This window comes from Helicoverpa armigera, chromosome 6, assembly GCF_030705265.1.
Source record: "Helicoverpa armigera isolate CAAS_96S chromosome 6, ASM3070526v1, whole genome shotgun sequence".
In the NCBI taxonomy this organism is placed as follows: Eukaryota; Metazoa; Arthropoda; class Insecta; order Lepidoptera; family Noctuidae; genus Helicoverpa; species Helicoverpa armigera.
This window is the reverse complement of record NC_087125.1, coordinates 9149513-9175909: the sequence shown is the minus strand read 5'-3', so window position 1 is coordinate 9175909 and position 26397 is coordinate 9149513. Positions and strand designations below refer to the sequence as shown.

At 36.1% G+C, this 26397-nt stretch overlaps 2 protein-coding genes across 12 annotated transcripts in view; one reads left to right on the top strand and one right to left on the bottom strand.

Moving 5' to 3' along the window:
- The window catches only part of LOC110381423 (protein ultraspiracle homolog), a 37076-nt gene extending 27210 nt beyond the window's left edge, over positions 1-9866 (top strand). For all 11 annotated transcript variants that reach the window (XM_049850690.2, XM_049850689.2, XM_049850681.2 and 8 more), the window contains 6 exons: positions 209-347; positions 3728-3870; positions 4651-4732; positions 6124-6273; positions 6933-6982; positions 7436-9866. In XM_049850690.2, the coding sequence (XP_049706647.1) occupies positions 209-347; positions 3728-3870; positions 4651-4732; positions 6124-6273; positions 6933-6982; positions 7436-7654 (783 nt within the window). In that variant the 3' untranslated portion in view covers positions 7655-9866. The remainder of the gene's footprint in view (positions 1-208; positions 348-3727; positions 3871-4650; positions 4733-6123; positions 6274-6932; positions 6983-7435) is intronic.
- A 140-nt stretch (positions 9867-10006) lies between these two features.
- Positions 10007-22431, bottom strand: LOC110381424 (uncharacterized protein C05D11.1). Its single transcript, XM_064035173.1, has 19 exons — positions 22181-22431; positions 21544-21889; positions 21073-21175; positions 20795-20917; positions 19037-19150; positions 17968-18120; positions 17001-17270; positions 16001-16143; positions 15643-15751; positions 14513-14680; positions 13915-14151; positions 13495-13614; positions 13004-13299; positions 12469-12643; positions 11896-12039; positions 11361-11518; positions 10812-10964; positions 10346-10495; positions 10007-10184 (listed from the first exon to the last, which is right to left on the bottom strand). Exons 1-18 carry the CDS (start codon positions 22317-22319, stop codon positions 10438-10440), a joined length of 3009 nt encoding a protein of 1002 aa, XP_063891243.1. The 5' UTR covers positions 22320-22431; the 3' UTR covers positions 10007-10184; positions 10346-10437.
- Positions 22432-26397: the final 3966 nt, after the last annotated feature.

Genomic DNA, 26397 nt, shown 5'->3' with positions numbered 1-26397 from the left:
TAATTTTGCAAACAACATAATTACATTTCTTTCAATTGAGTATTCTACAAGTGGAAGTTAATTCAACTACATATGACTAAAAAATACATGGCCTTTCACAATCATTGGTAAATAAGGAGGCCCTTCTTAAGCCGGGCTAGCAATGTGGGAAGTTCTTTACCTTAAAGAGCAAAAAAACATTGAAACTTTCACGTTTCTGATCCTTCAGGAGTTATCAATCGAGCGGTTGCTGGAGATGGAGTCATTGGTAGCTGACCCCAGCGAAGAGTTCCAGTTCCTCCGTGTGGGTCCTGACAGCAATGTTCCGCCTAAGTTCCGCGCCCCTGTCTCCAGCCTTTGTCAAATAGGTAAGAAGAACTTTATGATGGTCTTTAGGAAATCTTTGGAGCTTCGACGGCTATTTAAATTGGTTCTTGTAACTACTACTACTACTTATTTTATTATTGACATTTACTAGATTACTTTATTATTTATTGTTGTGTGATTATATAAAAAACAAAACCACTGGTAGGTACTCGGTTACATCCAGTGAGGCTAGATGCCGACCCCAAGTTGGGGAATGGCTAGGCAAATGATGATAACCTTATAGGTACATATTGTGTGATTTAAAATTAAGCACATAAATGCAATCAATAGGTTCTGCATCACAAGTAATTAAGTGCAAACGTCCCCTATTAAGGGCAACGCAACTTAATACGCAAATATTTTTTGGGCCTCCCCACCACGTGCTATCGAAGCCCTAAACAAAAGGCACCTATGACGTGTCTGTTCAAACATCACCGGTCACAGGTAGGGCACTGTTCATCGTTTAGCAACATTAGCAATTCAGCATGATATGCATATCATGTTGTTTGTACCGACCTACCTCCGCACCTGCCGATTGTCATGTGATTAGAAAAAATTATCTATGCACCAAAGGAATAGGACAAAAAATAGGATTTCATTTTGTTGTGCAATCTTGAGAAATTTGGTGGAATTTTATGTAGATGATTGTATTTTATGTCTTGCAGCCTCAAAAAAAATCTAAGTCACGTTATCGAACAGTTATTCTATAATTCAAAGTCAAATATGGATTTCAATATCATGAAACATTTTTGACTGTTACTCTGAGTACACAAAATTCATGTATCGAAGTTAGTACCTATCACAATTTTGCCCAACATTTATCCTAAACAGAGAATTTTTACCAATAGAGTAAAAAGCAAAAATAAGAATGCTCCACCATAAAAACACAGATATGTTGATATGTATTTATGTACATAAATACATTATTACAATGGCATACATAATTCCAAACTGGTTTAAAATGGCGTCACAGTTTGTGTCCACAAAATATATATTATTATGTTTCTTGAATTATTATAATGCTACATTTTTGTATCAACATTCTTTTAGTTTAGCTACGTGGGAAAGAGTTAAGTTATTATGTAGGTCGGTGAATTAGTTAAGGCTTAACCATTAATACTTTGAAACGAGAACAATAATATATCCTTTTAGCAAGGAAATCAGGTACCAGCTTAGATTTTTCATGGTATATAACAATGAACTATGCAGTTATAGATATAGTTCTAAATGAATAGCTAAAACCTGCATTAATACATGTAATTATTTAATTACTATGCATCTCTTAGTCCTTGTCAAATTGATCTCACAAAAACTATGAACAAGATAACACGAATAAAAAAATTGTTTGTCATTAAGGATTCTTGGAATTATTACATAGGTGTTTTCTAGAAGTACAAGATGTTTTAACATTTGTATCAATCTTTTTTATACTATACAAACAATAATAATTAAGTATTGTAATTTTCAGCATGAAGTATGCATGCATACACATTATATTATAAATAATAACAGCAAGTTTGTAAATCCAAAAACAGACAAGACAGAATAAGGTCAACCACAAAATAGTTGTTAACCTTAAACTTGAATTTTCCATCAAGTTTTGAATTTCCAATGAGTCTATAGTTTTCATTACAATATTTAAGTATAATTTCTATCAATCTTATCTCTGTTGTTGTTTGTTTAAATCTGCCACCCTAACTTTTGAGGAAAACACGTCGGCCCATACATCAAAAATCCCGTAAACACTACGCAAAAAACAGTCAAGGAGGAATATTTTCCTTAACGCGACGTAAATCGATACAACATCAAAGCCTATAAGCATTTATCCTTATACATACTTTCTTCATGATATGTATCGTAGGTAAATGCGTCACATTTTTGTACCCAAGTAGAATATTCTTTTGAATTACAATAGTTTTATTAAGAAGGCCTTTTGCGGTTTAAGGATAGGTTCGCAAGGCCAAATGCTTTTGCTTCTAGGTTCTATGCTCCATTCTGGCAAGGTGTAGTAGGGTTTTTCCTTGTGGGATTTCACAGTAGAAGCCTGGCCTCCTTAAATGACTTATTACTTACCTAACTTGAAGTAGGCACTCAGCCGAACACTACGCTTCATGTAGGTTCTTAGGTATGTCGTAAAGCCAGCCCTTTGGGGAATCCCACTGTGGTCATGTTAACACAATATAGCGTGTGATAAGTTATTATTTTAAATCCGACCTATTTCTTATCGGGTCACTTTCTACTATCACTTTTTTCCAACAAGTTCTTATCTTGAAACTAAGTGTGACAATGGTTTACATTTGTAACGATAGCTTATCAAAAATTGAGCGGACTACGTGTGTAGAACAAAGATGCTACGCAGTAATTTTATTTTGTATGGTTTAGTAGGTGTATTTTTCTCAGGCTTAATATATTAGCTGGAATCCCTTTTCCTCGTTGTTTGTCCTCCCTATAATTTGCGTGGGCACAGATTCGATTAAGCCGTAATTCTCTTTTAATTTATTGCGAATTGATCCTATGTTTGGGCTCATACGAAATTAATGGTAGGTAGCAAGTTATTTGGTGCAATCAAGATGTTTGTCTCGGAGTCACATCTTGTGTCCCGGTTGTCAATCTACCGTAGATTGATAATGGCACGTTCCTTAAATAACTTTCTTCTTATTATTTGCGAACAAAACAGATTTGTTTGTCGTTCGGATTGCGTTATCTACCAGGACGAGTTTTCTTATTTGTACGTATGTTTGATAGAATTGTGGTAGGTTCCAATGATATATAATAGTCATAAATCAACGTTGACAGGCATGCGATAAAATTGCTTGTAAATATTATTTTTGTACCCATTAATCTCGTCGAGGTGTGGTTGAAAGTCTACTGTAATACTTTACATATTTTCTATATACGAAGCTGAAACTCGTGATTTTGGTGTGTCGTCACAATCTGAAGTACTTATGTGATGTATTTGATGGCGGGCGTGTGCTCTATATCAACCTTTTCTCAACCTCTAAAAGGAGCTTGTAGTATTTGCATTTTATATCTATATTATAAACTCTTCCGATCTGGAATAATATTATACTACTTAAGCATATTTTATAGGTATTATTAGAGTTGTAGGTATCTGTGATGCATTATCAGACTTCCCATAATATACAAGAGCTATTATGTTTTAGTTCAATATTTGTTCTGTGAGGATATTATCGCAACTACTGATATTTACCAGATATTTATATAGTTCTATGAAGAAGAAAGATAAATATTTTTTAATGAAATTAGAAAGTAGTCTCCTGATGAAGCTAACTTTTTAACGATATTTAAGCATAGGCAGATGTTATTAAAAATGCTCATTCTCCTTCTTCCAAATAAAAAATCTTGTTTTATAACATTACAGGCAACAAACAAATAGCAGCGTTAGTGGTATGGGCGCGCGACATCCCGCACTTCAGTCAGCTGGAGCTGGAAGACCAGATCCTGCTCATCAAGGGCTCCTGGAACGAACTGCTGCTCTTCGCCATCGCGTGGCGGTCTATGGAGGTTTGTATTTCTGATTTTGATGTATGTCCAGTGTTTAGCCACGCACACTGCATTGTAAGTGGCATAAGGTATGTAGGTCTTAAATAGTGCAGGAGTTGGAGCACATAATGACAAATACTGAACTTGAGAATTCTACAATCGTCGAGAGGCTTTCTAGAGCGGTAGTCATGATAAAAGTCTGCTACACACACATCTATCTTTTTCAAAGCAGTATTTCAAGAAATTGGCCGATATTTTGACGGTAACATCATACACTATAAGGACCTAAGAAAAACAGACACAAAGCTTATTATTTTTATCCTCATATCTTTTGTGTGGTAATCATTATCCGGATTGAGTTTGGCTAATCGCAGTTTGGCAGTAATACCTGACCAAATGCATTATAGCGGGGTAAGGTTTCATTAGCGAAGTGGGGGATATTATTTTTGCTAATGGTTTGCTATAAAAACGAAGCTAAAGCATGTTTTATTTCGATGCAACACAGAACATATTATTAGTTCATACTATACAGAGTGACATCATGCGACAAATATAGCTTGCAAATGTTTCTTTGATAAAAACATGTACCAAGTTTTTTTCTGATTTTATATCGAAGGCTTTGCTAAGGCTAATTCTAAAATATTGTTAATGGCAATGAAAAATGTAGCAACTATTGATTAAGCCAGAAAGAGTGGCTGAAACTATAGTAATGTCTTAATTATTACATAAAAAAATACCTGAAAAGTCCAGTCGACAAGTTTGTGTCAATATTTTAACATGTTGAAATGCCTACTGTTTCAGTACCTGACTGAAGAGCGAGACGGCGTGGATGGCACTGGAAACAGAACTACGTCGCCGCCACAACTCATGTGCCTCATGCCTGGTAAGAACTAACTTTTTATTTAAACATCATGTAGCAAAAAACATCGAATTACAAACACGACCAAAATGCCAAAAGATGCACTTTATATCAAAATACAATTTATTATTCAAAATCCCGTAGATTTTTTCTGTATTTTTACGATTGCCTATAATATAATCCGATGTTTTCTTTTTACTTAGTCAAGAGTATGTGCCGCGATGGTAAATGGTGTGACACTAGCGTGTATCGTCATATTGTATGCTTGTCATCAATGTACCAACTCCTATAACAAGTAGTTTCGAACGATTGATTCCACTAGGTTTTTATTAATCTTGGATACAATTGACTTATTTTTTATTCGATTAAAAGTTCAAATAAGTCAATCGTTTCAAAAATAGATTATGTTATCGGTTTTTGGTAGGTACCTCTATACACCTACTTACATGTCATAAAACGCCTAATAAATGATCGAGTGAAGTTAAATAAAACCTTTTATCCAGTAACTTGACCTATAGTCACGCCATTTATGTACTTAAGTACAGATTTGGCTTCCTTTCCTTTACGATTTTTTTACATTTTGATTACGTAAAGGTTACTGACATTTAAAATATGGTCATTTATTATATGCATAAGTAATTAGCTCTATCAAAATAAATGTGAATTATTAAATAAATTATATTATTTAAATATTATCAGTGGTATTTGCTGACACGCCAAGTTTTTACGTAAAAGCCTTGAATATAAGATGATCTTATTGGATTTATTATAAATTCAAGGTTAGCTTTTATCAATAACACTAAATGTTTACCTATAAATACCAAATGTTTATTTAAATGTTATCTTTCATTTGAATTATTATAATTCAGCGATTTCTTTCCGAAAACTATTATTAGCTACTACTGGTTCCAAGATACGAATCTCGATATGAGTAAAATACTCCTCTATGATGAAAAGCATAATTTGGTAACCTTCTCCTCTCTCTCATATAATTCAATACATTTAGGTACGTATTTAAACGTCATTGGTTTTCCAAACGCTATAACACTTGGATAGTTTATTTCACAATTGTTACATACAATGTCCATTTTCCACCATTCCTTTTGCGTCCCAAGTGAACCTTCCCCTGCGCATGGTACTAAAGATCATTTCAAAATTATCTTGTTCAACCAAATAAACCCTTTAGGAATCTCTCCTACGTGGGACTTTTGATAGTATGGCGGATTTTTTGCACGATATTCTGATTTCGACAAGGATTTTCTGATATTTCTGACAGATTTTTTATAGGACAGTGTGCGTGGCACTATTGCTATCAGTGTGTAAAATTCTTGTCCTCAGCCGCACAACATCTATAAATATATTAGTAATAAGTATACCGTTTAAATATTAACCTTATACCAACTTGATGTGTCCAGGTATGACGCTGCACCGCAACTCGGCGCTGCAGGCGGGCGTGGGGCAGATCTTCGACCGCGTGCTGTCGGAGCTGTCGCTGAAGATGCGCAGTCTGCGCGTCGACCAGGCCGAGTACGTCGCGCTCAAGGCCATCATACTGCTCAATCCGGGTACGTACTTATATTTATATTTTAGATAAATAACTTTATTTTCTCTGCTGGAGGAGAGAGACAAAAATATGTGAATTAGGCGCATTTTCAGCGACAGTATAAACGTTTTTCCTAAAACAAAGTGAAAATTCATTATAAGTAGGTGATTAAGAAAACTCGCGTTTATGTTGTTCATGAACTTGGTCACTAGTCTAGTCGTGTTGTTATATTTTTACCGCGAAAACGTATATTTTCTTTTTCAATTGTAAGATAATACACATACGGATCCTTTTTTCCGATATCTGGACCTTATGTATATGTTTATACGAAGCTAGTATAAAAATAGCTACTGTTATTAACTTAACCTTCATTAATAAAAGGACAAAAATAATTATTTACAAACCAAATAACATGGTGGCTGTATTTGCTTACGAAAATAGAAGTTTTACTGTCTGCGCTATACAAATGGCACAATGCACAATTTACTGAACTTGGTTTATATTGGTCCAATTTTCCAAGAGAATCATTGGATCAATAACAAAAGTCTCCTATAAATACAATAATCGAAACTCCACTTGTTTACTCGGCCGCACCTGAAACATTTAAAATTAAAATTATTTGCTCACGTGTGCTCAAACAATAAATAAACATGTTAACATTTCTCTCGTTTATTTTTTCAGATGTGAAGGGACTGAAAAACAGGCAAGAGGTGGAAGTTTTACGAGAAAAGGTAATTTGCATACATTGTGTTTTGAAATACACCTGACGCTACAAATGTACATTTGAATATTTTGAATAGTGGTCGCTGCAGCGTCATTTTCGCGTCGCTTCGACGTCCGATGTAATTGTATTCAATGAATTCGCATTTGTCATATCACTTTTGACCTCTTTTGCATTTGAAAGCGACGGCCATTGAATTATGTATAAATTAGATGTTGTAACTATGGTTGTGGTAAACAATTTAGAAGAATAACAAGTTGTTGCATTTGTCTATTATGGTTCTTTTCCTAAGAAAATAAAATGTTAGGTAATAGATTATTTACAGTTTCTATTTCAATAGAAATATGAATTATATCTGTTCAACACGTTCATATTTTCTCTCATTAATTTTTTTACAGCTAAAAAAATTTGACTATAGTATCATAGTTCATTCAGTCAATATAACTGTTGTTCTACATTCCAGATGTTCCTGTGCCTGGACGAGTACTGCCGGCGGTCGCGCGGCTCGGAGGAGGGTCGCTTCGCGGCGCTGCTGCTGCGTCTGCCCGCACTGCGGTCCATCTCACTCAAGAGCTTCGAGCATCTGTTCTTCTTCCACCTCGTCGCCGACACCAGCATCGCCGGATACATCCGCGACGCTCTCCGCAACCATGCACCGCCTATAGATACCAACATGATGTAATATACCATCTTGTAGGGCACTGAATCTTCGTGCAGTTGACAGCTGTCAGTTTCTGTTTGTACTGACTGACAGCAACTGTCAACTGCACCTGGTCAGACTGGCATCTGAACGAACGAGAACGTTCGAGAATACGCGAAGATATCGCGACCGAATGCAGCTACGTAACGAACTATTGTCTTATATTGTAGTTTGTAGAAAAAACTCGTGGCAGTTATTAGGGGGATTTTAATGAGATGCAAATGCAATTGGATGTGTTAAAATAAATATCACATCATTAGTAATGAACTGGCAATAATATTTGCAAACGACAACTTAAAAAAAACATATTTCCATCTCACTGCGACGAGTTTTTTTGACAAACTTTATCGTCTGTATTTCATAAAATGCTATCATTAAACGAAGCTACCATTTGCCGGTCAAAGGTTCGAGGTTAAAGTCCTGGCTACGGCCGCTAATTAGGGTTTGTTATACGGAAAGTTAGCTTTAGCAGACGTCGGGGGGCGTGGCCGAGTGGTTACGAACATTTTCGAGGTCTTAGATTATAATCTCGATACCTCACATTATGTACGTGCGTGTAACCGCTGCCTGACCTCTAATGCGATCTACGTGTTTATCCAAAACGGTACCGAATAAATTTGTTGCTATAATTTGAAGGAATTTTGGTACTTTTCGACGGATAAACCTTATAATTTCGTTAAATTTAGAAATCAGGCCTTTATTTTTCGAGACAGCAGACTTGATGTTATGTTAGCACTAAAGATCAAATAGTTAACGTTGGTTACGACCTTCAGCTAATAAGTACCTGGGTTATAAATAGCCCTTATTGTAAAGGCCCTTTATGTTATGTTCAAGTTTTGAGTACGAGCACAAGACCGTTGTATGAAGTGCGGGCACGCGACGGTGTATCGGAGTGGACACAGCATCGCGAACCACACGACGTTAGGTAGTGTAAATGGGGCCGCCTCTTTTATTACGTAGAATATGATTAACGTAAATTAGTCATTCATTTATTAGGGAATTTTAATCGTACAGGTAGGTGTCCATAGTGAATTAATATAATGTTAGACTAATTAATGTGTAATTTTAACATTTACCAAATCTCTCTTCAAAGCACGTACATTAATTATTACGTATATTTAATGGATTGACTATGTGTCCACTGAGCCAGTGATAAAAATCATGTTGATTCGTAAAAACGAAAGTAAAAGTAAATATACAAAATTATGCTTCATATATTTCCCGTATTATACACATGTTGGTGCTTTAACATGCATTATTTACATATTATGCATATCAAATATGCATAGTAATCCTTAAATTTAATGTTACTTGATAAATCCTTATTTTCATTACGATTAGTATAGAAAGTTATAAAAACTGTAAATATATCTTTGCATGTACAATGTATTTTTATTATGTTTAGACGAGTAACTTATATTGCATATTAATATATACCTCACCAGTCTCGGGTGGTGGGAATATACGGATAGAATGGCCTACACGCTACATTTATAAATAATAACTTGTATTTCTATTGGCAGGCCACTTTATTTTTGTACCTTGTGAGTGCCACGCATTTTCCAATTTGCTAACAAAATTAACCAGTATTATAACATTCACGAAATATCGACCAGGGATGACCTCTATTTCAGACCCATATTCAAGGCACAGATCTATAACATGTCGTTTATCTGTGCCAGAGTATAGTTCTAGAATTCGGGCCAATAATAAACATTCAGGTTGTAGATATAGAACGCGGAATCTGACCGACACATTTCGAAGGGGTAATTAGACGAAAAAAATATTTTAAAATTAATGTTTCATAAGTGTTGAGAATATTATAGAAAACTTATATTGTGATTATAATCGCTGGACGTAGTAAACAGCTCAATTTACTAGAAAGTTCTTCATCCGGTCTATTTGATCCATTACGTAGGAGCCGTGATTAGCATGACGACTTTCAGTCCACTGTAGTTTGTTGACGTTGAACAACCAGTATTTCTGTTATATTGAAGAATTAATGTTGAGCAATGATATTATTATATGGATGGGTTTGAAATTTGAATTATATGATGGGAGATGTTGCAGCGGTTGTGAGATGATTTATAATGATGTTCACTAATTATCTGACTAAATTTAAGTTATATTTTTTGTATAGACATACATAGCTTTAAGATTCATAAATGGTGATTAAAATTATTATCACAATAAATGTATTTTTATTGAAATGTTCCTTAGATAGAGAGGCTAACCCAGCACGAACCAAACTCGAAGTGCCCTCATTCAAGGCAAGTGTCCTAAGCTCCTATATCTAACTGCTGCTAACTTGAGTTGGTTTGAAAATATAAAACATTATATTGTATACGTATTTTATTCAATAAAGATCTTTTAAAATTGCGAATTGTTATATAAAGAATTACTTATGAATATTTTCCTTAAAATACGTGAGGCACAGCCAAGCAGTACAAGAAACAACAATACATTTGTAAAATTACACACATCTGTCTTGCATTGCTGATAACATGTGTTAGGGTCAATTCACACTGAAAGAGCAGCGGCCGGCAGCGGCCGTAATTGCAAGGGATTGAGCGTGAGCGCGGCGGGCCGCGCGGCGCCGCGCCGCGCTCTTACATTTTCCGTGCTCTTACGGCCGCTGCCGGCCGCTGCTCTTTCAGTGTGAATTGACCCTTATAATTATAATTGAAATACAATAAAAAACGATAAAATAGCTTTGTGTTAATATAACAATTAATTTTACACTTAGAAGCACCTATTGTATGTACTTAGTTGTTGAAATGCGACGCTTCCATGGATTCGAAGACGTCCAACTTCACGTTCAGTCTGTGGACAAAGATTATCGGATCAGTAAACAAGCACAAATCACATTGTGTGAAATATAAGATATCTGGGAAGAGTGTCAATGTTTTTCATATAGCAAGTTGAAAGAATGTTGTGAAGAATTTTTGATTAAGGTAATATAAAGAATAACAGCCTTACTACAAAAACGTACACCTGTTGAACACTTGTCTAATAAAAGTGTGGCTGCAAAACTGACCTTATTTCAACAGCATAATCTGTTTTTTTTTTAGACAAGTGTTCAACAGAAGTTTAAGTTTTTATGGTACGATGGTATATGATCATGTAATGTAGTACTCACTTCTCAAAAGCCGTGTTCATGTCTTTGGCTTTGGTGGGGTTGCAGACGATGGCCAGCTTGCCTTGCGACACGTCGAACAGAGCCGGCAGCCACCGCGTGGCCGCCGCTGTGGCCGCCTCGGGCGTTACTGCTGATATCGCACGGACCAGCTCACTGAAAAAAAGGTTATATTAAATTTACCGCTCGTATGCCAGTAATTATAAGACAGTAGAATATCAATGGGACATCCAGCAGACTGACGATTTGAAGTAGGTGGTGGATGGATGCGGGCTTCCCATGACTGGGATGGTTGGGCAAGCTGTGGACGGCAGTTGGGCGATATGATGATGAGAACATCAATTTGGACTAGCGCATATTTGCGCTCCGGGCTCATGGTATGAACTACCAAAACATACTTATTGGAAAAAAGTATAGCATAACATATGAAACTCTCCCAAACTCTGAATGAACTCGTTCACAATTTTTTAATAAAGGACACACTGAAGGTAGTAATTGGCATTGACAGTATAGACAACCTTACTACAGGCAGTAATAAAAATCTAAACTCACTTATTGTAAGTAGCCCCGACTCTGTACAGATAGTTGAGCAGCGATCGTTTGACGACATCGGCGGGACACTTCTCATTCTCCACTACTTCGAACAGGACGGTACTCTTGGCAGACTCGAACAAATCCTCGTCAAAGTTGGCGTCGTTTAGGTATTCCTCCTGTGAATAAATAAGCATGTGATTGAATGGGCTCATCATTTTAAGTTTACAAGCTTTCAGACTCCGAAAGTTCTTACAATTCAAATGCAATCCGATATATTGTTATATTTTGCATTAAAAAGTTTATCGGATCACATTTAAATTGTTAGAACTTTTGGAGTTAACTAAGCACATCAAAATATAATTCGAGGTATGTACATATATTATTACCGCGACCGATAAGCTCACGGCTCATAATGAATGTTAACTTGGTAAAACGTCAAAAACACATTTTATATGATGATGCATTTTCCGTAACCAGACGATTCTCTTAAGTAAATGAGGGAATCAAGAGGGGGTCAAATATAAAATTTTGAATGACCCTATAATGTAATTACCACAATGCTCTTAGCCTTGGTGTAAGCAGCGACGGCGTTGGTGGCGCGGTACAGCGAGAATATCAATCTGCCCTCATTGGGAGACATGCGTATCGCGTAGCCGTACGACAGACCGCAGCCGCGGATCAAACGCCACATCGGACCCTGGGGGGTGGAAACATTGGTTTTATAACAGTGACTTATCTCTGATAGGCGTGATACAAATTAAGGTAAAGTATAGATAATATAGGTTCTAAGAAAGAGTTCTGGGGTAAAACATAACTTTTTTAAATTTTTAAATAACTGGTCATTCTTTGAAACGAGTGGTGGCAGATTATTAATCTGTATATATTTTTAAGATTCTAGTGCGCAACCAAATACCACATCAAACTTATTTAGTTGTTTTGCAATTACTTTATCAGGATTTACTAAGTTAGATACCATACAAATATGCAATGATTTCAGTAGCATTAAAGCCGATTGCTTATCCAAAACATCGCTTTACCAGCATCATTATTATCGCTAGAACGAAGGCCTTCATATTATAAGGGTAAATTCTTCAGGGTAACCAACATTCCTTTATTTTCCACCTACCTCTAGCTGTGTAAAATAGTTAAGCGCGACCATGAGCGGCGCGACATCCTCGATGGCATGTCCCTTGGGCCCCGGGCTGAACTGCGCCACGCAGCAGGACTCCCAGCCGCCCACGCCCAGCACGAAGCCGCCGCCCCAGCCCGACAGCAGGTCCGCGTCCCAGTATAGACGAGGACTGAGTACAAGAAATATTCATTTTAACCAGGTATAATTTGTTAATTGAGGTTGAGAACATAGCATGATTTTTAGGTACAACGAATGGCAAGGTATCTATGCTCGGAAGATAATTGGGAGCCGCCATTAAATATGAGCGGACTTCATAATCGAAGAATAGTTCTACACGGAGAGAGTGAAACTGGAGCAAACAGCAGCATACTTAAACATCTTATGAATGTGATATTTTTTTGGTATGAAATTGAAACTCTCATCTTTATAGTTCATGCATTAGAATAATATACAGCGTTTATTAGGAAGTGCCATGATCTTCTTTCAGGACACAGAAACTCAGTTTCTATATGTATACAAACAAACTTACGGCACAGGCGTAATCTCATTTTCCCTGGCAAACTTCTTCCAAGGTTCGGTACTGAGCTTATATCTCTCGAAGTCCGACGCGATATGGAGCCATACATCCTGGGTGATGCTCTTGAAAGTCTTCCTGGCTTCCAGGAGTGCTGCCTCTGCGGAGTCGCCTCCAGCATTGAGCTGTTCTATCAGTTCTTTGAGGAACTTCTGTTGGCGGAGGACGGTGCACCAGTGCATGTTGCTGTTTTTGCTGTAGATTGAATCGCGGAGAGCGTCGTACATCATTTTGTCGCCTGATCTTCTTACCTAGGATTAATGGGTGGTTTCATTAATTATTTAGTATTTTCTATATATTTTATGGAGAAAAATAATCATATGATATGTAATAAACAGTTTATTGTGAAATGCCCAGTTTCTGTGGTTGTCTTTTTGAGAATCGAATTATTATTTTTTAATAATAGTCTACCTTACCTAATTCATGTGTTTCATCGTAATGCTTACCTGAGCAACATCGTTGATTAATCTCTGGGCAAATACTAGCAGTCTTTCTTTCGTGATTTCAGCAGCAAACAGAATCTCGTACAAATGGTTTACTACAGCTTCGTAGTCTTGAGGTTCGCACTAGAAAAGAAAAATTATATTATTACTATTTTTTGGTTACTTTCGTCTTTACTACACATCTTTGAAGCAAAGTTCGTAAATCTGACTTCGTAAAAAAGAGAAAGGGTCAAATATGTCAGTGTCATGTCACTGCCATCACATTATACAGAAGATCCCTCCCGCTGTGGGTACAGTATGACTGAAACCCACCATGTTCCTTCTGGAGCCCCATGGAACACGGGACGCGGTAACTCGTTCCAAAAATTCCCATAATCCCTGATGTCAAGCCCTCATTCACATGGAATCAAATTCAAACCTTACCCTAGTCTCAATATGCACAAAGTTGCCGAAGTGTCCGACAGAGAAGTTGCCAATCCTCTCAAAGCCGACATTATTGCCGAACATGACAGTCAGCTGTTCAGTCTCCGAGATAACATCTTCATGAGGCACGAGCGTGTCTCCGCGGCGGACGGGACACTCCGCGAGCCCGTTCATGTGCAGTGGCAGCCATTTGCGGGAGGATTCGTCTACTGAGCTCGTGTCGAAGATTAGGTTGATCTGTGTGGGGAAATAAGAGACAATAATATGATATTTATTTACCTGGAGATAATCAACTTGGGATGCTGTAAAAATTACATTACTTAATACTTTTACATTCATAGCATCAATGTGAATTGGTTCATGCCTATTTCTGTTTATGAAAAGGTTTGCAAGGAGAAGTTTGTTTATTAAGAGGAAGATGCTTTGTAGTAAACAATTAGTTTAGTTTTAAACATTCGTGTACTATTATGTTCCTCTTATCGAGTGAGTTGCAGGTTTGATGACTCTACAAACCATATAGTTTTTTCAATTCCAAGATCTGACGTAAAATACATTCTACATAATATGTAGTCTAAGTGTTAGAGTTCAAAATACTCACATAAACGAAGTTGGTCTTCAAGCTGTGCACTCTAGCGTACATGGGTATCTCCTTCAGGTCGAAGTGGGGACAGTTCTCTCCGTCCGAGCTCCAAGAGCTGATGTTGTGACATTTGAACGAGCACGGCGGGACTGGCACCGAGGCTAGAGTACCCGGGGGCGGAGGACGCTGGGGAAAAATAAATAAAGAATAAAATAAATATTATATTAAGCTGTGCCTATGTACTATGTGTTCCATTTTTTCTTCTTGACTGTATTCTTTATGTGTACATGAAGTATTAAATAAATAAATAAATTATTTAAATATTTTGGACCATAGTAGATCCATAGAATGTTAGTACAAATCTTATATCTATGTAAGTTAATGTTAATACTATACTAACGGCTAAATATTCTAGTATCTGAATACAATCTAGGACAGGAATCATGAACTATTAAAATCCAACAATATACGTGATTATAAATGACTCATGTTGGTAGAACAGGCTGAGAGAGAGAGACCTTCTCTTGTTAAAACATTTAGTAAGTTTCACAAGTTCACATTATGCACATCTTAAACGATTTCCTGTTTCTATTTTTATCGTTTTTGCATGAAGGATACGAATTTAATCAATCACTGCAGTACAAATGACGTTAATTTAAATTAAATTTTATGTTCATTCATTTCTGCAGTCGTGATTACAATCAATACTCTAATGAAGTAGTCAGTTGATTTGCATACTTATGGCCAGAGAATGTCGTTAGTTTTATGTTTAAAACAATGATAAATAGGTAATTAAAAATGATTATGTTCACGTGAACACTAGATCAGTTGCCTACAGATTGCTACAGATGAGTTTATCTCGTGACTTATTGTGTTTGTTAGTAGGTATTATATTCCCTTTTGAGAAGAAACACATTCTAATTTTCAGCTCTAACCTAGTCTGAAATAACATGTGGAACAATAAGTGTTGTATATTATATCAAGGTATGTGAGATCCCAGACCCAATTGACATCACTTTTTTCTCACTAATGAAACCTGTGCCAAAACTAGAATATATCAATTCGAACATTGGATTAATTACTCGCCAAATTGTACCCACAGGCTAGACCAGTATTTCGACTGAATCTATGAAAAATGTTTACATTACCTCATTGAAGTCCATGGCCTCCTGTAACCGCGCCGCCTTCTCAGCGAGTCCGGTCTCACCCAGCTGCGCTCTTTGCTCTTCTATTCTGGACTTTTCTTCTTCTGCCATTCTAAGAAAATCAAAAACATTGATTTAAATATCACATACGTTCATACAGATGAGAAATGAATTACTCGAAAAACACAAATTTTACAAATCTGAGTATTCGGAAAAATAAAAACATAACAAACAAAAACATTGCAGCAGTTATTATCTTGAAAAAAATATGCATTCCTTTCTAACCTTTTAAAACGACATTTTTGACCATAAAAAGGACATTAAATAAGATGATGAATCCCTTTAATAAATAGGTCCGTACTTAGTTTGTAGGTCAATGCTAGGCGATCCCATGATGGTGACGAGGTCATCAGTGAAGTACTTCTGCAGCAGACTCAGCCAGTACTCCGAAGACTCTTCCAATAGCGCCACCAGGTCCGTTTGAGGGTTCATGCGGGCGATGAACTGGAAACAATAGAGATTCAGATAAACGAAGGTTTTATAGGAGTATATTTACAGTTCCATAACTTAGTTTGTAGAATTTAAGAGTCAATTAATGAGTAGTACAAAGTAGTATTATTGCCTTTAAATAAAAAAATAAAGTATGATAATATATAGTTATGTAGAATAGTGATATATATTTAGTTCTAGCGTATTATAGTTTATCAATCAGTGGATTGCAACAACTTAACTCCGTTATGTATTTTAGACGAGTTTATTGTAACTTTTATTATTGGTATTTCTAATCATTTACAAGTTAAAATACGTCCATGCATGCAATTAGTAACCAAGGGAAAATCGATCCACACTTCAATCGACCTCGGAAATATCAAGGTTAATCGATATTAAGCACTGCAGGTATTACCTTGAACTTTAATACAAAACAGTAATAATATTGAAGCTTTTGAAACTAATAAGAGCTTCAAGTATTAGAAGAAATAATTTATGATAAGCCCCTCAAGATACTTTTTATTTAGATTTCAATACCAATTCTAAAAAAAGAAACCTACTAAGGTATATTACTTCCACTGCTACCGTTATTTATGTATACTAATGTAATAAAAGGAAATATTTTCATTGTTTGCTTGTGCCCTTTCAGGCTCCAAAACTACTGAAACCGATACTGAAAAATTCTGTCACTGTTATAGTTATCGGCACGGATAATGAGCTCTCGGCGGAAGAGTGGGGATCGCTTTGCGCACTGTACACTTAAGGCAATAAACTCAGGTCAGGGCTCAATATCCTTGCCGATGATTATAGGAAGCGTACAAGCATACACTATCCCCGAGTAACATAAGCTATAACTGATGGACCATACTTACATGATCTTCATTCTGCGAATACAAGGCATCACCAATACATCTGAAGGCCACAGCATGATGCGGGTCTGACTCCAGGCTCGCAATAGCTTCGCGCAGCTGTTTCCTCAGCAACCTGCGCAGGCGATCCATGTCCAACGCCTCTTCACCGACGCACACTGTTTTTAAGCACTTCAGTGCGTCATCTCGGGCTTGTTCTAACTTGTCCATCGGTACATTTTCCAGCTCAATCTTGATGAGTGAAGCTATGTTTTCTGTTAGGTTGTAGGATATCTGTTGAAAGTGAACAAAGCAATTTGTAATTCAAATAGGTATTTTGAAATTGTTGTTAAAGTTAGGATTTTGTTTTCACATTACAATTGCATCTAAAGTTGAATAAGGTAATTGGTGCAATTTGGTTAACGTTTCAACATAATTAAATGACAAAACTATGAACTTTGTGAAAAACAGTGTCAGAAGAATAGTACATAAGCGTCAGAAGAATGATAAACAGGGGCCCGATTCTCCTAATTTTACATAATTGACATACGATTCACATTCGACTGCGATCCAATCACGACTCGATTACGATTAAAGCGTATGTGGCATTCCACTATTTTTTACTTTGAAATAAAAGTTTTTATCCTTTTCTGTCATTCAATAATGAATCACTTTGTCTGCAAATGATTAACGATTGATATAATTGTAGAGCAAACTACCGTATAGACCAAAATAGCAGACCAATCGCAAACCAATCGAATGTCATTGGAATACGATTGGTCTTATATTAGTAGCAGAATGCCGATATGGTTAAAACTGCTATTGCAATCATATTGCGATTCGATTTCTATTCAATTTTGACATTATTAACCTAGGAGAATCTGGCCCCAGGTGTCAGAAGAGTGATACATAAGCTTCAGAAGATTGATACATAGATGTCTGAGGAATGATAAAATAGGTGTCAGGAGAATGATAGGTATTAATCTCTTACGTCTCCAGCCAAAGCGTCTTCTCTCTCCACGAGGCATCGTTGCAGCGGCGCCGCAGCGGTGTCGCACAGGTAACGCAGCAGAATCGCACATCCTGTCAGATCCTTCAGTGCGCTCGCTTCTGTTAGCAATGGTCCGCGCCATCCGAATATCACCTATTGAAATGTTACATCATCATCATCATCATCAGCCTATCGCAGTCCACTGCTGGACATAGGCCTCTCCAAGTGCACGCCACTGAGATCGATTTTCGGCTTGAAATGTTACATATTTTAAAGAGAGTAAACTAGAAGATATAGAACAGGTTATACAACTTGTAAGGAGAAGTACTCTTTAGAGTGTTCTAAACTCTTGAGACCATTTTGTATACTCCTAATCAAAAGGTTGCACTGCACCTACCACACTTTTATGATATTCATATTTGTGATTTGTAAAGTCACTGAATGAAACAAAAAAATGTACATGGCCATGATTTAAATAAAAAACAGCAAAATTATTACCTACTTAGTATTTTATCGAGTCTCTCAAGCATGCAATACAATTTAGTTTTATGTGACTATGTGTACAAAAACATGTTCAAAAATGTGTAAACATGAACAAAATCTGTCAATGTGTATTGTCATTACATCCAAAACTATGTTTAAGTTTCATTCCATTATACATAATGTGCCCACAAAAAGTACAATAGGTGCTTTTATGATTATTTCTCGGTAAAAGAAATTAGTAACTGACTGACAAGGTAAATAGATTTGTATATGTCACCGGAAAATAACAAGCTTCGTAAGTTTATATATTTTCTAGGACAATCATAAACTTTCGCAGGATTCTAAACATACGCTTTGTAGGAAATTTATAAACTTGCGGATCTTGTTATTTTCCGGTGACATATACATATTTAACTAGCTCCCACTAGCGGTTTGACCAGCTTACTGAGGAAACTACTTCCCGTATAAAAAGTGATCTATATATTATTATTCTGAGATATAAGAGCTTATTAGCATATAGCTAGATTCTAGTCAGTCGGAAACAACGAAAGTCATTCAGAATTACTATATGTTATTATGTACATACCTGACCACAATCCTCAGTGTCTGCCGGCCACTGCACTTTCAGCTCGCCGTAATTCGGAGGAGGAGGGATGGTCGTCCACGGCTTCACCCACTCTTCTTGAGGTTCATTTGCTTTCTGTACCAAAATAAGGCTTAAATTATTACTCAGACAGATATATTGGATAGTTATTGATGTTATTTCAGAGTTGCATATGATAGTGTCCCGTTTATTGCTATTAGTCAGCCATCGATTATTTTTTTAAGCGTGGTTCAAACTTTCGTAAAATACTACATGAACTGAAAAACGATGTATAATGGGGCATACATTTTTATATCATGTAAAAACGTTATTATTTGTGCTAGAGAATAAATGGCTGCCAAAATTCGACATCCATTATAACGCTTTGTTTCACTTTGTAATAAGAGTTCATCAAAACATATCTAGTATTTATAGAAGACTTTACGAGATGTATGATAAGATAAATCATTACATTTTCTGTTAAGCAAATCAGAGTTCATAAAAAAGGCTGTAAAAACCGTCCATTGGCAAAAAAACAATAACAGACTTAAATCACAAACAATGACGTAAGTGCTCAATCGTGTTATGCAGTATCCTTGTCTTAGGAATTAGACTGACTTGTCTGACCTATCTGAGGTCGATTCAATGAAGAAAATCTCCAATGAACACCGGGTAGGGGACCAGCCACTTGAGTAAACTGCTCTAGTGGTTCCAATAATGCTATTATATGCAGTTCACACTCCTTGTTAGGTGTGCGGCCTAAATACTGACTTCCTTTAGGTCATAGAATGCTGTAGAACGAATGCAGTACCGTAAATGGTGACAAAGTCGAATCGAAAAAACAGCTGACAATCATAGTCATTGAAAATCCAAATCTTTACCTATGATTGGAAAACATATTGCTACAGCTCACGAGACTTAGAAATAAAAGCTAGTAAGAGGATATAGTTCTCATCTATTCATTCGTCACAATTTTTTACCACATTATAGTACAAAGGTAACTTTGTTCTAAAATAAGCATTTCAACACAAAAAGTGCACCTAGAATTTGGACTAAAGCCAAAGAAAATAAAATGCATCTTGCTGCGTTGTTTTCTTATTTTATTTTTATTTAATTTCTGTTGCCAAGGGTAAATAGTAAACAGACAAGTCCATTAGCATTATGCTACAAATGGACACTATTGATTTGACCTGAGTAGCTGTTTGTATATAAATGTAAATTACTATGTATTATTTAGATTCATATCTCTATGATTAATTATTGGGTAGACCTTTGTTGTCCTAGCATCGAGTTTATATACTCAACCTAGTGTTAAATAGGCCTGTAATGCAGAATTTATAATGATGCCACATGATATTTTCTTTCAGACCAATCTGTACTGCAATTCTATGGAAGATGTAAAAGTTACTAATTTGTAATGGGTCACTGTTATTCATGTTAATTTATGTGCAGTTAGATTCTAATAGGCCAGCCCCATATTAAAAAAAGACTTTTACCTGATTAACAATAAGCTTACCTGTGTATTTACCATAACATATACTGACAGAGTATTTTACTTTTTGTTGTTATTTTATCCCTATAATTTAGAACAATAGCAAAATAGGTACTAAAAAGTTGACTAATTAAAATAATAATACACTACCGTCATTTAAAATTTAAATAACAAAAATGCATAAGCATAGTCACATGTTTAAAACCTCATGTATTTCTATAAGCATAATGTGCACCTATTACTTGCAGTAAATGATGTAATTCCCTCACCTTAGCAATGATGTCATCTTCCACGGTAGCCAGAGCTGCGAAGACGTCCTCTGCTTCTATCTGACCGGTTAGAATGATGGTCAGGTTTTCAGCACGGTAGAATTGCTTATGGAAATTCCTGACCTGTTCAACATATATGTATTTATTAATAATGTCTCCTAAAATAAAAAGAAAATTATTGGAAATCCCTATCTTTTGATAAAAATTAATATAGGTGTGTGAGTCATTTGATAGTAAGAGGTTTAACTTGCAATATTTATATTTAGAGATTTAATCACCTTAGTATTATCAGTGGAAGTTCTAAGGTTTTTCATAATACCACCCGTTTCAGCTGAGTATCCACTGTCTGGGTACATGGCACGCAATAACTGTAGGTCACATCTGTAAAAAGAATTGGTATTAAGAATTTCTTTCTTAACAAAGTTTCATAATTGTCCCCTCTGTGTATAGGCTATAAAAATACATTGACTGCTGCTATTGAAAACTATAATTTCTTAGATACTCTTCGGTCTTATTTCAAAATGAGATTGTGTTGTCTTAATTAACACAGCTAGAAAGTGACTGTTATCAAGTTTCTAGTTGAAGCTATTACTTTTTGAAAACATGTTTCAGTAATAATTGAAAATCAATTTAAGGAAATATTATAACTTACGTCTCTAGCGCTATATATAATAGAGCTAGTTATTTGTTTATTTTTATTTGCTTTACCTGAGAAGTAAAATTTCAAAGGCTAGCTACTATGTACTTACCTACTAGTAGCATTATTCTCTCTTCCTTGCATCTCACAGTAGACCACTCCAGCATCCTCACCATCACCATCAATATGGTGTACTTCAGTAATGAAACCGTGATCAGTGAGCGTAGGCCTCAGTATATGGTCCAGGTATATCGGCAGCAGTGTCAACATGCCTGCGTCTCCCGCAGTGTAAACCGTATAGCATGTGTGGTCTGTATCCGTCCATGCATTGGTACCGTGAGCCATACAACGGTTGGCAAGTAAGTCCAAGATACCTTTGTAAGGGTACCGCTCAGAGCCGAGGAAAATAAGATGCTCCAATGTGTGAGGGAGGCCATCGTCATCGTGGGCTTCCGTCGCTGCAGGAAAGGAGATATAATTGTTTTATAGACCACAGTAAATTCTTATCTCTTAACAAATTGTTATCATTATGTTTGCAATTTGATACAGTTACGGTAATATTGTTCTTATTAGAATCAAACAGGTGGTAACATACGCGTAGATCGGCCTTTTATTTTGAACAATGCAAATCAACATTTTGAGCAGGTACTCATAAACAGCAAGTAGGTAGAATAAAAATATCAAGTCTTTTTATTTGTACTGTAGTCTGTGTAGACTTTTTGGTAAATTAGGCTCCTTTTATTACTCACCAAGACAAAAGAATCCGTTGACTAGAGGTCCCTCGACTCCTGCAATGATCACCGTGATACCGGTCTTCTCTGACACATATTTGTTTACAGGAATCACATCGGAAGCTTTCGTCGACGACACCAATTTAAAATGAGACATTCTGAATTCACGCCTTACTTGATTAAACTTCTAAATGTTTTTAAAAATATATCGAGAACCTGTTCGCCGGCGCCCGCCTCATCTGCAAAAGTGCAAAATCAAATCAAGCGACGTTTAGTGAAGTGAAATGTAGTTTGAGTGAATGAACGCAAGATTTTCAGTAGGAGAATCGATTTAGTTAGGAATCGAGTAACATGCAATTCGAATCAAAGCAAGGAAAATGGAAGCTGGTTAGTATTGGTCAGTTTCAGCAAAAGTGTTTTCATTATTTAATTACGTAATTGAATCATTACGTTACATGCATGTTACTCGATTCCTAACTAAATCGATTCTCCTAGTATTGTACATGGTTTTATACTATTAAAAGAAGAACTGTTGTCTGGAAGACATAGCTCTTAGCGACAAGACGGGTCCACCATGTTTAGTTTGTACCTTATTTAATAAAATAATGTGTCATCTTATTTAATTTGTTTGTGAATATTGATGTAATAATTAAACGATTCAATTAATCTATAACACATTTTTTATTGCCAAGCCGAGGAATAGCACTTTTATTATTTATTTAATATCCTAAATGGTTATTGTATGTATTATATTTAAATTTTCAACAAAAATACTGAACATCAGACAGCAAAAAATAAATAAAAATGCCTCTCAAAATCTATTTGTGAATATTGATACATATACACAGAATAACATTACTATGACATCACTAGTGAGTAGTGAATGAGTGAACTGTGAATAGTGTTGCGGTGTCATTTTGATACCACAGATAATGTTTATGTTTCACGTCGACACAGTACCACCATCTATCATCAAGTTGCAGAATCGACAAAGTTCATTGACTTCGATGAAGTGTTTTTAACCACCTTCCCCAAATTCGTCGGAATCTGTTGTTTTTTATGTATGTTCGGTATGTTCCTCGATAGTCAAAGACGCCTAAACTGAAAACGCCTGACTGACGCCTAAATTCTAAAATGAGCAATATACATTTATAGGTATTTTCTTCACCAAACAAGAAACCGACTTTACAAAATACTGAAAGGAACAAAATAAAAGTTTTAGGTACCTTTTTTAACCGACTTCCGAAAAAGGAGGAGGTTCTCGATTCGACAAATTTTTGTACTAGTACTTTTTTTACTTGTGTACCTATCGTACGAATACGTGCTCAAATTTGGGCACCGAGGGGTTTTTTTGCGTCCGCTTATCTATGTACCTACTCTCGCCGTACATAAACACTTTAATCTCAATCGTATCAATTGCAATCAGTATTAAGGTAAATGTGTACAAATAAAACGCGCCCAAACATTGTCCTTCCTTCCTTACAATGAAAACTTCTATTGCAAATAGGTCATAATTTGCATAGCTTTTTTCCCAACTTGGTACCTAAGTATCTTGGGGTCATAAAGTAAGTCTTTGGTTGGGGTCGAACTACGACGTAGGTACCTACCAGTAGGTATTTTACAGGAAGCAACCGTCTATCTAACCTCCTCATCATAGTTATCCCGGTAATAAGCTACCTAACCTGCTAAGTTTACCTATTTGTGACCACAGAAATTCTGTGAATTTGACTAATGCAATGCATAACTTTATGTTTGTTAGATATCTGATAAACGTGAAAGTTATTTATGTACCTATGCTAGATTATTTTACTACCAATAGTGTGTAACAGGTAGGTACCCAGGTAGTTTTACGAGCTGATAAGGGAAGGTGCCATTTCACTGTATTGGGGCTATTGGCTCAAGGTTAGCTAGAACTTAAGGAAATAGCCAATTGAATGGTCGGTGGCCTATATTTATGTTTATTTGAGGAGTGCTACAATTGACCTACGCGCTACAACCGTAGGCTTCGTAGGCGTTGCTACGACACGATGTCATCTTGACTCTTGAATCTAGCTACCATTTAATTTCAATAGATTCGGTTAATGAGTAACTAGTATTCATAAAATCTGTTTAAGTATATTATAAAGCTTTAGTTCTAGATAACAGCTAAATACTTAACTAACTTCAAACTGCCGAAGATTCCTTGTACAGTTGTATGTATTGAATAAATTGGTAACTAATTCACGGATGAAACCGCTCGCTACCAAACCGTTAGTATAATATAATAATTTATAAGTACAGACAGTCAGACATCTTAGCCTCGAACTACATGTAGGTAGGTACTCGAATGTGGGTTAACGATCAGAATAAAATTAACTAAATTCATGCAACCCTTAGCCCTGACCATTCTCTTCAACGTAGGGTGAGATTTAGGCCAGATATAGGTACAATTGATGTTATCGGGTAAACCATAGTTTTTTTGCACGTTTTCACAATATTTAACAAGTAGCTCACTAAATTGTTACAAATTGCTCTGAAATAGATACGTTGAAAATCACGAATTATATGTATCGCAAAGATATTTTCAGACACGCATTTTTAGCTATTATTGTGTGTCAGTTTGGAAAAGATTGGAAAGTTTCCTTTTAAAAACATTTTTCCATATAAAATGTGTGTTACAATCCGCTGCAATTGCATAGTTTTAAGAAACACCTACAACATCATGGTCTTACATTGTTACAAATTACAATGTTTGGAGCACTTCTGCTTGCTCTACTTGTGTTATGACAACACACGATCATATTGAATTGATGAAACTGTTTGTCTTGTAAAAAAAACTTAATTAGACATTTGGCTATTACAGTTAAAAAGTCAATAAGTAAGCTAGAGCAATTATGGCTCTTAGTTAGTGCGTTAGTGTTTTTGTAGGTACCCCTACAAAATTAGTGGCGAAATGGCGAATTTTTTTTTGGGTTTGGGTTTCCATTTCATGAAATATGTGCTGGGGAATTTGTTTTTCTCTCCAGTAATACACACTCAACACATAGGAAGTGGCGAGGGGTGGGCGTTTATGGGGGCTGACGTTCGAAAAGTGCTGATTTTCAGCCTACTTTGGAAAAACGCTTTTTGATTTTAGTTTTGCATGTGTGCCAGCTTAGCTTATGAACGAATTACCTACCTGATGATTCGTAAGACTTAGGTACATTTTTTATCAAATTAACGAGTTTCAGTAAATGCAATTGTTAAAGTTACACACACCTGCCATAATAAAATCGCGACTTATCATTTATCACATATCTAAGTATTTATTTGTGATTGTATTCACATGTGTTCGTTTATTATACAATCAGTTCATCAGTAGGTACAATAAAGGCTCTTTTTAATTGGATGTTTCGTGGTGGCCTACTGCGGTTACAGCGTATATATTCAGAGTAGATAACATTGTATTAGTGACATATTCCGAGCCGAAAAAAAATATTACCCTGTAGCACCGGCAGTTGTCAATTATTTGCTTGACACCGACAATCCAAACATCAGTTTTCTTAAAAATTAAAATAACTTTCATGATTAATTTTCAAAGTAAACAGCTGTTTTAAAAGAAGCGTTCATGTTATCGGTGAACTTGGGCCTAAATAGAACAGTTTACTCTTACAAATGACTTGAAATGACATTAGGTGCCTCATTACCAAACAATTTGCATTTAATACTAACATGCATTACGTATTTTATGCTGCAATAAAAAATTAAGTGCCACATAATCACATCGAAATAACCACAAGAGCGCAAGTAAGTCATCTTAGCAGAATAGTGGCAAAGCAATCAAATATCAATCATGTTTTGCGCATAATTATGAGTATGATGCGACTTTCTAGTGTAAGAAGCTCGCCTGATTATTTTTCTCACGGAGGAAGAAAAGCTGAGCAGAGATGTCATAAGTCAGGTAGCCAGGCGCCTTACTTAACATACGGTAGACGTGATCAGTTACTCAAACCAACGAGGTGTTCGGCTTTCTTGTCAAAACAAGTTTTCAAAAAATGGGCGGGTTTTGAAAACGGCGTATGAGGGCGGAGTCAGAATCGTTCCTCCTCGATGATAACCCAGATTTTGGCGCGCTACCTTCTTGGGAGATTTTGCGTTATGACATCTCAGCTAGTCATTCTCCGTGATCGTTCTTCAATGGAGAGTCTAGCATCGTCAGAATCGTAATCTATGGTATTGTAACCCACGGTGACAGTCTGGCAGTTTGGCACAATCAC